General features: G+C 44.5%; 1 protein-coding gene across 1 annotated transcript; it reads left to right on the top strand.

Moving 5' to 3' along the window:
• The first annotated feature begins 12,740 nt into the window (after positions 1-12,740).
• On the top strand, positions 12,741-13,151 carry LOC138362784 (TATA-binding protein-associated factor 2N-like). Its single transcript, XM_069321345.1, has one exon. The coding sequence runs from the start codon at positions 12,741-12,743 to the stop codon at positions 13,149-13,151; it is 411 nt and encodes a 136-aa protein (XP_069177446.1).
• The last annotated feature ends 1,849 nt before the right edge of the window (positions 13,152-15,000 follow it).

Genomic DNA, 15,000 nt, shown 5'->3' with positions numbered 1-15,000 from the left:
CAACAACCCTGTTCCCAAACCAGTATTTACCCATGTCTTTCTTGAATCTAAACTCACCGAGTTTATATCCATTGCCTCGAGTTCTGTTTTGTGTCGATAAGCTTAAAACCGTCCTTACATCCGCTTTCGATCCATGTCTTGCTAGCCTGGTCGAGGACCGGGCCGCGGGGACGCTAAGCCCCGAAAACCCCTGAAGGCAAAGTATGTTAACATGATCCAGGTCTGGAGGAGGGGCTACAGGGCATGGTCCGTGTTTTAAGAACGCTGAGACTGCATTGTTTTGTTCTAAGAGGACTGGTAATACCTGTGTCTGGGTTTTCATTTTCTTTGCATCCATTTGGCTCGCTGGGAACAGAGACATCCCAGCGTCTTTACAGGTCGGAGTTCAATTCCCCCTGAAGCCCAAGCGATTGGGCACTGTTCCTTCACTCCAGCTCCTTATCCTCTTGTCTCTTAGATCTGTAGCAACACAGTCAGTTGGCTCCAACATTATAATGAGTATGATGATTAATATGTGCTTTCCACACTCTAGCTATCATGCAATTCATCAATGATCAAGGGACTCGATTCATCATGATGGGAATATTCGTCAAAGCAGACTCTTTGTTATGCATACACAGAAACACACAGAATACATGCATGCATGTATGCATACACGCCATGTGTGTGTGTGTTAATTCGGACATGGAGGCCGGAGGCTTGGTTGCCATGGTGATATATAACCTCCCCGCCCCCATCCTTCAGGCAGCCTCCCTCACACTCACACTCTCACTCTCACACTCACTCTCACACTCACTCTCACACTCACTCTCACACTCACTCTCACACTCACTCTCACACTCACTCTCACACTCACAACTTCTTGTTCGTTTATTAAAGCAATATGATTGCGTTCTCATAATCATTTCTCACTCATACGCAAGCGCGGATGCGCGAACACACACGCACACACACACACACACACACACGCGCACACACGCACACACACACACACACACACACACACACACACACACACACACACACACACACACACACACACACCGGTGGCTGTATCGACATCCCGCTGGACACGTAATCGTGTGGCCCCGGGTTCGATTCCCGGCGCCGGCGGAAACAAACCAGAGCCCGTGTGTGTGTGTGTGTGTGTGTGTGTGTGTGTGTGTGTGTGTGTGTGTGTGTGTGTGTGTGTGTGTGTGTGTGTGTGTGTGTGTGTGTGTGTGTGTGTGTGTGTGTGTGTGTGTGTGTGTGTGTGTGTGTGTGTGTGTGTGTGTGTGTGTGTGTGTCCATGGAGTGCCCTGATCATGACCAAAGGATGATCACATGAGGACCTTCGTGAGCCCATTAATCGATCAACCAGGAGGGATTGTGACATTACACAGTAGTAAGGAGAGAGGGATGGTAGCCAGCCTGTGAGCTCCATTCATAATTTTAAAATTATGAAGATTGATGTGACAGAGAAATTGGCCAGGAGTCATGGTTTTAGACAACCGGCAGCTGGAAAGGCGGAGTCCAAGAGACAATGCTCGATCCTACAGCCACAAAATGGCGAGAAAGAGACCTGGGCGTGGACGCAACACCTAATCTAACCCCTGAGGCACATATAAATACGATAACGACAGCAGCGTACTCTACACTGGGAAAGGTTAGAACATCATTCAGAAACCTAAGTAAGGAGGCATTTAGGGCGCTTTACACTGCCTACGTGAGGCCAGTCTTAGAGTATGCCGCCCCATCATGGAGTTCCCCACCTGAAGAAGCATATAAGGAAACTGAAAAAGTTCAGAAGTTTGCAACGAGACTCGTCCCAGCATTACGAGGGATGGGGTATGAAGAGCGCCTGAAGGAACTGAGCCTTACGACACTAGAAAAAAAAAAGAGAGAGGGGGGGATATGATAGGAACGTATAAAATACTCAGGGGAATTGACAAAAGAAACAGACGAAATGTTCGCACGGAATAGTAACAGAACGAGGGGACATGGTTGGAAGCTGAAAACTCAGATGAGTCACAGAGAATGTAGGAAATTTTCTTTTAGCGTGAGAGTAGTGGAAAAATGGAATGCACTTAAGGAGCAGGTTGTGGAAGCAAACTCTATTCATAATTTTAAAACTAGGTATGATAGGGAAATAGGACCGTAGTCTTTGCTGTAAACAACCAATGGCTGGAAAGGTGGGATCCAAGAGTCAATGCTTGATCCTGCAGGCACAAACAGGTGAGTACAAACACACACACGCATACACACACACATAAATAATGTAGGACAGTTCTTCAGTCCTTCATGAAACGGAGAAAGAGAAAGATCTAGGAGTTGATATCACACCAAACCTGTCTCCTGAAGCCCACATAAAAAAAATAACATCGGCGTAGTATGCGAGGCTGGCTAACATCAAAACAGCCTTCAAGAACCTGTGTAAGAAATCATTCAGAACCTTGTATACCACATATGTAAGACCAATCCTGGAGTATGAGGCCCCAGCATGGAGCCCGTACCTTGTCAAGCACAAGGCGAAGCTGGAAAAAGTTCAGAGGTATGCCACTAGGTCAGTCCCAGAACTAAGAGGCATGAGTTACGAGGAAAGGCCGAGTGAAATGCACCTCACGACACTGGAAGATAGAAGAGTAAGGGGAAACATTATCGCTACCTACAAAATTCTCAAAGGAATTAACAGGGTAGATAAAGATAAACTGTTTAACACGGGTGGTAGGCGAACAAGGGGGAAATAGATGAAAATGAGTACCCAAATGAGCCACAGGCACGTTAGAAAGAACGTTTTCAGTGTCAGAGTATGTTATTGTTGTTAAAGATGCGCTACCTGGAACAAAGTTCCAAGTAGCACGGGCTATGGTGAGCCCGTGCTGATAGATGCCTACTACTACTACTTTTAACTACTCTGACAATTCTCCTAATTGTCAGAGTAGTTAACAGTAGTAGTAGTAGGCATCCATCAGTCTCAGGAGACTATGGAGTTGCGCTCTGGTTATCGGTCTGGAGTGGCCTCTCCAGGGCGCAAAGCCAGGGAAGGTTAATATGGAGAAGCTGTTAACCATGCAGCAGGTCCCCCCCCCCCCACCCTCCTCTCCTCGGCGCCGAAAGTCTCCAATGGAAAGGTAAACACCAATACTATTGGTTCCAGCGCCGTCGCAGGAACTGTCTGTACGATGTTGAAGGCAACAACGAACTGCCCCTAGGGGCTCCTAGGAGTTTACCTCCGGAGTTTACCATCCAAATACAAGTGGATGGAATATATTAGGCAGTGATGTGGTGGAGGCTGACTCCATACACAGTTTCAAATGTAGATATGATAGAGCCCAGTAGGCTACGAACCTGTACACCAGTTGATTGACAGTTGAGAGGCGGGACCAAAGAGCCAGAGCACAACCCCCACACCTACAACTAGATGAGTACACACAGGATGAGATTGAGAGATAACTCAGGGGGAAATCAGGAAGATGAGGAGAGAATGGGAAACCAAGTGAATAATGGTTAACAAGGAGCTAGGCACAGGAAGCATTAATTCTGACGAGGGGATGAGATTAGTAGCGCATGGACTAGCGAGTATGGGAGCGGCAGGCAACAAATGTGTACAAGACAGTGAGGGGGTGAATGTGACGGACCTCGGCGCCATCTACGATCTAGGTGCCGAACTATAGCACTTGACCCTCCCATACGTTTCCCATCTTCTTGTTGGCTGGGCTGGAAGGTGACGACCAACCAGGGACAGGCAATGGAAGTCAGTGAAGTCAGGACAGTGGAAGAATATTAGGGTCGACCTGAAGGTGCTAGCCAAGGGGGCTAGTTGAGCGCTGTAGACTTTACTCCTGAAGGTGCTAGCCAAGGGGGCTAGTTGAGCGCTGCGGACTTACAAAAATACTGGACACTGTGGACTTCTCTCCTGGAGGTACTAGCCAGTGGGGGCTAAGTGAGCGCTGAGGGCTTTGCTGATTGAGCGTGCCAGCGAGTGCGCTATTGAGGGAAAGCGCTTCAAGACTTCTCCATAACTGCTGGTAGCGTAAGGGGTAGTGGTGCGTCGAAGACCTCGTCAGAGGCATATAGTGTCCGTCCTCCGTGAAGCTGGCTAGCGTGAGGTCTAGCGACGCCGGTCTGGATGACCTCACATAGACTTGTACATATTAATGGTGAAGGGTAATAATAACAGGTTATTTTAAGTGATACCTGGTTGATGAGGTTCTGGGAGTTCTTCTACTCCCCAAGCCCGGCCCGAGGCCAGGCTTGACTTGTGAGAGTTTGGTCCACCAGGCTGTTGCTTGGAGCGGCCCACATACCCACCACAGCCCGGTTGGTCCGGTACTCCTTGAAAAAAATAGTCTAGTTTTCTCTTGAAGATGTCCACGGTTGTTCCGGCAATATTTCTGAAAGTCGCTGGGAGGACGTTGAACAACCGCGGACCTCTGATGTTTATACAGTGTTCTCTGATTTTGCCTATGGCACCTCTGCTCTTCACTGGTTCAATCTTGCATTTTCTTCCATATCGTTCACTCCAGTATGTTGTTATTTTACTGTGTAGATTTGGGACCTGGCCTTCCAGTATTTTCCATGTGTATATTATTTGGTATCTCTCTCGTCTACTTTCTAGCGAGTACATTTGGAGAGCTTTGCAGGTGCTTTAAAGCACCTAAATTATCCCAATAATTTAGGTGCTTTATCTCGTCTATGCGTGCCGTATATGTTCTCTGTATTCCCTCTATTTCAGCAATCTCTCCTGCTCTGAAGGGGGAAGTGAGTACTGAGCAATACTCAAGACGGGACAACACAAGTGATTTGAAGAGTACAACCATAGTGATGGGATCTCTGGTTCGAAGGTTCTCGTAATCCATCCTATCATTTTTCTAGCTGACGCAATATTTGCTTGGTTATGCTCCCTAAACGTTAGGTCGTCGGACATCATTATTCCCAAATCCTTGACATGCTGTTTTCCTACTATGGACAGATTCGATTGTGTTTCGTACCCTGTATTATGTTTCAGATCCTCATTTTTGCCGTATCTGAGTACCTGGAATTTATCACTGTTAAACATCATGTTATTTTCTGCTGCCCAGCCGAAAACTGTGTTAATATCTGTTTGTAGTTTTTCAATGTCTTCAGCAGAGATAATTTTCATGCTGATTTTTGTATCATCTGCAAAGAATGACACGAAGCTGTGACTTGTATTTTTGTCTATATCCGATATGAGAATAAGGAATATCACTTGTGTAAGGACTGTACCTTGAGGTACAGAGCTTTTAACTGCGCTTGGACACGATTTTATTTGATTGACTGTTACTCTTTGTGTTCTGTTCGACAGGAAATTGAGTATCCAGCGTCCTACTTTACCAGTTATACAAATTGACCTCATTTTGTGTGCTATCACTCCAGGGTTACATTTGTCGAATGCCTTTGCAAAGTTTATGTATATATTTACCTAAATTTACCCAAGGGCCACTATCTATCTAGTGGCCTCGACGAAGACAATATGCCAGGGGTTTGTTAAGTCCTGCCAATTGTCCTAATGATATATTCTAGCTGAATTTTGGCATTTACGGCTTCAGCGGGTAGGCGGTTCCATGGGTTTATAACTCTATGGGTGAAAAAAACTTCTGTGTTCAGTCCTCCTTGATAGGACATACTCTCCAACACTATATCTGTGATTGCCCTGTTATCAGTGACTTCAGACCATATGGTATGAGGTACTTATTTTGAGCTCTGTAATTACTTATACACTCAGGAATATTGGAAGATATTCTTGTGCTGTACCCAGATTTTGCAAGTGGGGGCTAATGGACCAGCCTTACATTCCTTGTTCTCTCCTCATTCCATGTATGACTGGCCATCCTGTGAGGTGGGGAAGTTGGATGAGCTTGTAGCTGGTTTTTGATCAACACTGTGTGGTCCTTCATACAAAATAGGGAAGCAGCACATTGCTGTGTATACCTAAGCATGTTAAAAAAAAAATACATTGTTTGAGAGGAGTCTTGTAGAAACTGGTAAGAGTAATTATAATGTAACATGATTCAGTGTTGACCTTTTATGAAACACGGGAAGTTGCTGTTTAGTCAGAGTTGATTTGATTTTTGTATTGAGGCTGGTATTTTCTCCCCTGACTCCATGTATGACTAACCATCCTGTGAGATGGGAGTACAGTATTAGCTGAACTTATAGCTAGCATATAGCTTTATCTACACTGTGTAATCTTTCATGGAGAATTGGGTAGCAGCACATTGCTGTGTATACCTAAGCTACTTAATAAAACAAATTAGTAATAAAGGTTTAAAATTATAGTTTGTATTATAACCAGTATTATCCTTATTAAATCATGTTAACCATGGATCATTAAGATCCTTGTTAATATATAATAGTCATATTTCTTTTGTATCGTTCATTAAATTGTTCATTATGTCTCAACTTTTCACTTCTTTGGATATACAGTACAAATGATCATTTAAACAACCCATAAATATTTGTTGCATTATATTTTTTATTTAAATATCTGGATCAATATTTTTACAGCAGACAGGATTTGTTTTACTCACAGGTGCATTATCTGTTAAAAAAATTGGTTTATTGTGACACACAATGTTGCTACACAGCCTTCCCGGCTTGGTGCCTTCTTCTGATAATTACTTATTGTTACACAGCCAAATTGTGTAACAGGAAGAGGTCTTGGACCCCTGCTTCCCCCTCTCTTTTTTTAACAGGCCATAATAGTCCATATAGTCATAATTATAGGCCTAAGTATTCAATGACAAAAGTTTTGCAAGTTTATACCCTAACCTAATATCATTTGTGCAGCATATGCTTCTTTGTGTCTCATCCAGATTTAATTTCAAAATAAAACCAAACAAAATAAATTAAAAATGGGTATGATACCTAAGGTATACCCCCTAGCTATACTTATTGCTAGGTGAACAGGGGCATTTGGTAATAGCAAATGCTCCCACCAGCCCGGGATTATCACCTACTCTCATATTTCATGTTCACCAGTGTTTATTTACTTAATAACTACTGGTATAATATCTTGCTATTATAAAACTAATTCTAATATCATAAGACATGTTTACTACAAGTGTCAAGCAGAGAATGCATATATAGCTAACACGAAGGACTCCTTCTTGAGTGAGACTCGCCAGCTAAAATGTTTGTTTATAATAAAATCGATCCTCCATGTTGTGTAGTAGAGAAAAATTTAGTTATATCCAGTTTACGTAAAGTTACGAGTGGTCGAGAGCAACCTTAGCGCGACGGTGTGTACTTACGAAGATTTTGATACTTGGACGCCTACCTGAATACCGGTGTAGCCGCTACGAAGATGCTAAGAAGTACATCTAAACGTCCGTAAGTACGTACGTAACTGCTTCGTGAATCTAACCCCTGTTCTGGTGCCAACCCATCCTCTCAAAAAACGTCGCTTTTCGCTCGTATGCGCGCTATGGCCGAAAACTGACATAATTTGAAATGAAATCGGCTCACGAAAGTGAGGTACTGTCTCGTTTTCTGTTTGGGTCTGGCTTAGTCTGTTAGGTTAGGAGACGGCACTTTCAATTAACGTTTTTCATGACGTTTTGAAACTTTAGGAGAATTTCCTGTCCTCCTAATCTACCAGAGGACCCTTAACTTACTGTTTTGTAAAAAAATAAATGAAAAGTCCCAAATTTATTTTCAATTTTTATATTTTCAAATTACGTCAGTTTTCGGCCATATGTGCAAACGACTAAATGTAGCCGTAGTTTGTAAGAGGGCAGGTTGCTGGTGCAATGTTGTAATGAAGAGGCGGTCGACTACATATTAAAGCACAAGCACTTCCTAAGGGTCAGCAAAAAGTTATTATAATGTGTTTATAGACATGACCTAAGACGAACAACAAGTAATGAAGGCGAGAAACTGACCCATAGTCGTCACCCGTCACCCCAACATCCCTTTCAAACTCATCCCCCCTTAAGTCACCCTCAACTCCCCCACTTGCACCTCATCTCTATTATGACCCCCCAACTCCTCTCCCTCTCACCTCTCCACTGCGTTCAAACACCCAATCTCTTACCCCACTCCCACCCTGAGCCCCCGCCTCCCACTTAGTGGGAGGCGGGGGCTTCTACCCCAAAATCCATACCTGTCTCTGCCCCCTAGCATACCCTCTTTCTGACTCCCAATCTCACTCTACCTCTCAGCCCCCCTATGCCTCTCAGACACCTCCCTACCCCTCAGACCCACTATGACCTTTAGACACCCCTAGCTGCCCAGACCCCATTCGCCACCTCCAGCCCCCTGGCTCCCAGATCCCCTCAACCTCTCATCCCCCTCCCTATTCCTAGGCATATTCAATCTCACAACCACTTATTGGAGATAGGATTGCATCCATCTCTCACCTGTAGCACACACTGAGGGAGACAGGTAGGTAGATGAACTATATGAACTCTGGAAACCAAGTTTCCAAGAAGAGTCTCAATCTTTAGTACACCAATGCTGATGGGGTATCCAATAAAACAGTGGAAATAACAGAAAGGGTTAGTGAAGCATGTCCAGACATAATTAGAATAGTGTAAACTATAAAATAAATGATATGATCTCGGATGCAATCTTCCCCGAGGGATACCAAGTGATAAAGGAAGAAAGGACACAGACAGGGAGGGAGAAGGGCACCTCTCATTAAGCGGAAATTAAAATTTGAGGAACTAGAGAATTGGGGGACTAATGGAAACACAAGCTCCATACTTAGGATTCTGACAGGTGATGGGAAGAGGATTGTGATCATGATAATCTACAATCCCCCACCAAACAGTAGAAGGCCCAGACCGGAATATGATGATATCAACAAGACATGTACAGATGAACTGCAGAGGGCAGCAACAACAGCTCACATAATAAGAGCGAAACTGGTCATGAGAGACCTCAATCACGGAGAGATTGATTGGGAAGCAAGAAATCCCCCATGGCGGGTAAGAAACGTGGGGAGAAAAATTAGTGGACGATATAGACAGGTATTTCCTAACAGACCATGTGAACGAAGATACAAGGAGAAGAGAAGGGCATACACCAAGCCGTTTAGATCTGATTTTCATCCAGAATGAGGAAGACATTACGATTATGGAACATGGACTACACTTAGGAGCTAGTGACCATTGTGTCCTAGTCTATGACTACATGATCTAGCTTAAAATTGTGACCACAGGGCAAGAGGTCTGGGAAAGAAGAATAGACCATAGGAAAGGGGATTACAGGAAGATAAGAGAATATCTGGGAGAAGTGCAGTGGGAAGAAGAACTAAGAGGGAAAACAGTGCAAGATGTGATGGACCTAGTCAAGTGGAAATGCAAGGAAGCCGAAGAGAATTTTATACCAGCAGTAAAAGAAAAAAGTAGGAGGGAATATATAAAAACCCATGGTTTAATAAACAGTACCAGGAAGCAAACATAAAAAGCAGGATGAAGTAACCTAAATTACTATATAGTCATATATAAGAAGGAAAATGTCGGTTAACGACTAAGTGACTAGACTGAGGAAAAGAAAAAGCAGAAACCAGATATACAGAAAGCGACAAGGAAATCTGCGAGGCACTGAATGCCAGTTTCCATGGAATGTTTACAACCGAGCCTGAGCAGCTCCCATTGTTAGAAGAGACTTGATGAGAGATGATGAGAGACTAACGAATATAGAAGTAACAGCAGAGGATGAAACAGTTAACAACACTGGATGAAACTAAAGCAGTTGGACCAGACAAAGTATCCCCGTCAATACTAAAAGAGGCAGTGCAGGCCCTCAGCGTGCCTCTGGCAAGATCTTTAATGAGTCACTTACGAAGGAAGAGTTGACCAGTTGCTGGAAGAAGGCAAATGTGGTACTAATTTTCGAAAACGGAGATAGGAAAGCGGCACTTAACTACAGACCTGTATCACTAACAAGCATCCCCTTTAAAGAACTTGAAAGAATCATCTTTTTTAGACTGGTTACACACCTAGAGAACATTAGGTATGTTTTGTATTTATATTTATTTTTTATTTATTTTAGTTAGCATTTTGGCTGGTCCTTAATCCTATGTTCCCGGGAATACGACCCCGCCAAATCGTTTAATAACCAGGTACCCATTTTACTGTTGAGTTAAACAGAGGCTACAGTTAAGGATTTGCTCCTAATAAATCCTCCCCGGCCAGGATACGAACCCAGGATAAAGCGCTTGTGAAACGTTAGGCGAGTGTCTTAACCACTACACCACGGGGACTGCAATATGTATGTAATGGGACTGTATGTAAACATCAACATGGGTTCAGAGAAGGGAAATCATACCGAACAAACCTTCTGGAGTTCTATGATAAAATAACAAGAATAAAACAGGACAGAGAAGGATGGGTATACTGCCTGTTTCTGGACTGCCAAAAAGCCTTTGACACAGTACCGCACAGGAGACTGCTATTCAAACTTGAGAGGCAGGCGGGAGTAAGCGGAAAAGCCCTAGCATGGGAAAGAATTACTTAACAGGCAGGAGCCAGAGAGTAACAGTCAGGGGCGAGAAGTTAGACTGGCGAAGTGTTACGAGTGGAGTACCTCAAGGATCGGTGCTGGGATCAGTTCTATTTCTAATATACGTGAACGACATGCCTACAGGAGTCGAGTCCTGTATGTCGATGTTCGCGGATGACGCGAAATTAATGAGACAAGTTGTGACAGATGAGGATTGTAGGATACTCCAAGAGGACTTGAATAAGCTGCAGAGATGGTCAGAGAAATGGCTACTGGAGTTCAACACGAGTAAATGCAAAGTTATGGAAATGGGACTAGGTGACAGGAGACCAAAGAGTCGGTACACAATAAAGGAAAACTATCTTCCTGTGACGATTCGAGAAAGGGACCTGGGAGTGGACGTAACACCAAATCTAACTCCCGAGGCACATATAAATCGCATAACGACAGCAGTATACCCTACGCTAGGAAAAGTAATACGTCATTCATAAACCTAAGTAAGGAGGAATTCTGAGCGCTTTGCACTGCCTACGGGAGACTAGTCTTGGAGTATGTAGCCCCATCATGGAGCCCGCCCCCACCCACCTACAGAACCATATTAGGAAACTGGAAAAGGTTAAAAAAATTGCGACGAGGCTAGTCCCGGAGCTGCATGGGATGGGGTATGAAGAGCGACTGAAGGAACTGAACCTAACGACGTTAGAAAAAGGAGGGAGTGGGAAGATATGATAGCAGTATACAAAATACTTAGGGGGAGGGATTGACAGAGTGGAAATAGACACAATATTCACACAGAATACCAACAGAACAAGGGGACAGATGAGTCATAATATTAGAAAGTTGTCTTTTAGCGGGAGAGTAGTGGGGGAAGTGGAATGAACTAGAGGAGCACATTGTGGAAGGAAACAATATTCATTGCTTTAAACTAGGTATGATAGATAAGACGGACAGGAGTAATTGCTTTAGACAACCGAAGGCTAGAAAGGCGGAATCCAAGAGGCAATGCTCGATCCTACAGGCACAAATAGGTGAGTACACACACACACACACACACACCCACACACACACACACACACACCCACACCCACACACACACACACACACACACACACACACACACACACACCCACACACACACACACACAGGGGCCTCGTTAGGGGGGCCCTCGTAGCCTGGTGGATAGCGCGCAGGTCTCCTAATTCTGTGGCGCGGATTCGATTCCCGCACGAGGCAGAAACAAATGGGCAAAGTTTCTTTCACCCTGAATGCTCCTGTTACCTAGCAGTAAATAGGTACCTGGGAGTTAGTCAGCTGTCACGGGCTGCTTCCTGGTGTGTGTGTGTGGTGTGGAAAAAAAAGTAGTTAGTAAACAGTTGATTGACAGTTGAGAGGCGGGCCGAAAGAGCAAAGCTCAACCCCCGCATACACAACTATGTGAATACAACTAGGTGAATACACACACCCACACACACACACACACACACACACTGGTCGGTGTCTCTCACAGAACAAAACTCCAAAACTCATAACAGAAAAAAAAAAATTTTGTCAACAAAAAATTAACACTAACATTTACTTTGTTGTTGTCGTTTGAGTTTATTGTTGTTGTTACTGTTGTTGTCGTTGTGTTGTTGCTATTACTGTTGTTGCTGCTGCTGCAGTTCTGTTGTTATTGACATTGTGAGTTTTGTGATCGCTCGTCACAACTGTAGTTACTGTTCCGTGAGCCTGAAGAAACGCATTGTTTATCCTAGACTGAGACCAAAGCTGTTTGCCCAGGAAACTCACCATTGTTTGCCTGGGAAAACACAGCTGTTTGCTGTGTAAGACACTTGATGTTTGCAGTGGAAAATCACCGTTACTTGCCAAGAGAGAGAGAGAGAGAGAGAGAGAGAGAGAGAGAGAGAGAACACCGTTCACGGCCCAGAACACCACCGTTTGCCAAGGGATGGAAGCAAGTTTTATTTACCAAAGCAGGAGAATGCTGTTTGTTTGTGAGAACGTTGTTGTTTGCATAGAAAAATCATCACTGTTGTTTGTCCAGACAACGAGGCACAGGAGCGCCTCTGTTTGCCCTGCTCCTGCCAGATAAGATTAGTGCCAGGGGGGTGGATGAGCTCTGTAGCGTGAATATCCACCAGGGTGGATACGAGGGGGAGGCTGGGGTGGAAATGGGGGAGGCTGGGGTGGAAATATGGGCGAGTCTGGGGGGTGGATATATGGGTGAGTTTGGGGTGGATATATGGGTGAGTCTGGGGTTGGATATATGGGTGAGTCTGGGGGTGGATATATGGGTGAGTCTGGGGGTGGATATATGGGTGAGTTGGGTGGATATATGGGAGAGTCAGGGGGTGGATATATGGGTGAGTTGGGTGGATATATGGGAGAGTCAGGGGGTGGATATATGGGTGAGTTGGGTGGATATATGGGAGCGTCAGGGGGTGGATATATGGATGAGTCTGGGGGTGGATATATGGGTGAGTTGGGTGGATATATGGGAGAGTCAGGGGGTGGATATATGGATGAGTCTGGGGGTGGATATATGGGTGAGTCTGGGGGTGGATATATGGGTGAGTCTGGGGGTGGATATATGGGTGAGTCTGGGGGTGGATATATGGGTGAGTCTGGGGGTGGATATATGGGTGAGTCTGGGGGTGGATATATGGGTGAGTCTGAGGTGGATATATGCATGTTCCAGTGACTATTTGAGTTGAGAAGTTAAGGTCGAGATTGATGTTTAAGGAAAGGGGTATGAATGTTCCTAAAATGATGATGGATATGGATATCCTTAAAACGTAGATGGATAGGGATGTACTCAAGACGTAGGTGGATAGGGATGACCTCAAAACGCAGGTCTGGAGTACATCCATATTAGAAGCACTCTAGGCATCTGAAACACATATTCACACTAACGTAAACATATGGTACAGTTAAATGCCTCTCACATACCCCTTATTCAACTACACATCCATTCATCCATCCACGCCGGCTTCATATAGTCGTTCTCGATTGGCTAACAATCCACGCACCCCGCGCTGGGTGAATGTATTCACCCAGCCACTAAGATACAAGATGGCCGCTAGGGAGGGTCTCAGCACTCTGTGAAGATCGCTAGGAAGGTCTTAGCACCTTTAGAAGACGGCCAGGAAGGTCCCAGCACCTTTTGAAGACGGCTAGGAAGGTCTTAGCTCCTTTTGAAGACTGCTAGGAAGGTCTTAGCACCTTTTGAAGACGGCTAGGAAGGTCTTAGCTCCTTTTGAAGACGGCTAGGAAGGTCTTAGCACCTTTTGAAGACGGCTAGGAAGGTCTTAGCTCCTTTTGAAGACGGCTAGGAAGGACTTAGCACCTTTTGAAGACGGCTAGGAAGGTCTTAGCTCCTTTTGAAGACGACTAGGAAGGTCTTAGCACCTTTTGAAGACGGTTAGGAAGGACTTAGCTCCTTTAGAAGACGGCTAGGAAGGTCTTAGCTCCTTTTGAAGACGAATAGGAAGGACTTAGCACCTTTTGAAGACTGCTAGGAAGGACTTAGCTCCTTTTGAAGACTGCTAGGAAGGACTTAGCTCCTTTTGAAGACTGCTAGGAAGGTCTTAGCTCCTTTTGAAGATCACTGGAAATATCTTTCTTCGTACAAACCATGAAACTATCAGGAGTGACGTTGCGGGAGTCGATCTAGTGTACCCCAAGCCGAACAACCCCGAAGGCGACGTCAACCCACTCACCCACCAGCAATGGTATACATAATTCAGTCCTATAAACTCTGGCGAGAGTGGACGCTCAAGAAGCCTGCAGGATTGTGAATGTGGCTTGGTGGTGGTGGTGGTTGTAGTGGTGGTGGTGGTGGTGGCTTGGGGGTGGTTATGGTGGCTTGGTGGTCGGGTTAGGGTGAAGTGCCACCCTCCTGTACTAAACGTAATCTTGTCAGAGTTACTCTTGGTCTTAACTAGGAGATCCAACTAACTAGTGCCAGGTATTGGCCTAAGAGGCACGTGTCAGACTTACGTATTGGTTTTTAGATTAATTTGGCTCTCAAGGAAGCGTAAACTTTACCACTACCACTTGCTAGTATGTGCATCTCGTCTCCTGCCACCGTGGAGTCAGAGAGGTAACAAGGTAGATGGGGTACCACATCTACCCCATCTACGAGTAGATGTGGTAAAGTATTGGGATTGTTACTTGGGGATTATTAATTAGGTCAATTATTACCTGTCGGTGACCCCATCCTCTCTTGAATAGGGTTAGGTGAACTGCACCTAGACTGTAGACTATTGTTTATTAGAATTCTAGGATCTAATTCAACTCAGGGCCTAGCCTATCCTCTTTAAAAGGGGTACTACAGTACCTCGTTTAAACACTAACAAGCTTCCTATTGTAACAAGTGGGAGGCTTTACAATGGTAACAGTCTCTGACCACCAGCCCAAACCTTCAACTTCCCTTTTCACATTTCTCTGTAAATTTTCCGCGAATATAAATATATATATATATATATATATATATATATATATATATATATATATATATATATATATATATATATATATATATATATATA

The sequence above is a fragment of the Procambarus clarkii genome, chromosome 1 (genome assembly GCF_040958095.1).
Source record: "Procambarus clarkii isolate CNS0578487 chromosome 1, FALCON_Pclarkii_2.0, whole genome shotgun sequence".
In the NCBI taxonomy this organism is placed as follows: Eukaryota; Metazoa; Arthropoda; class Malacostraca; order Decapoda; family Cambaridae; genus Procambarus; species Procambarus clarkii.
This window is presented reverse-complemented; position numbering and strand designations above follow the sequence as displayed.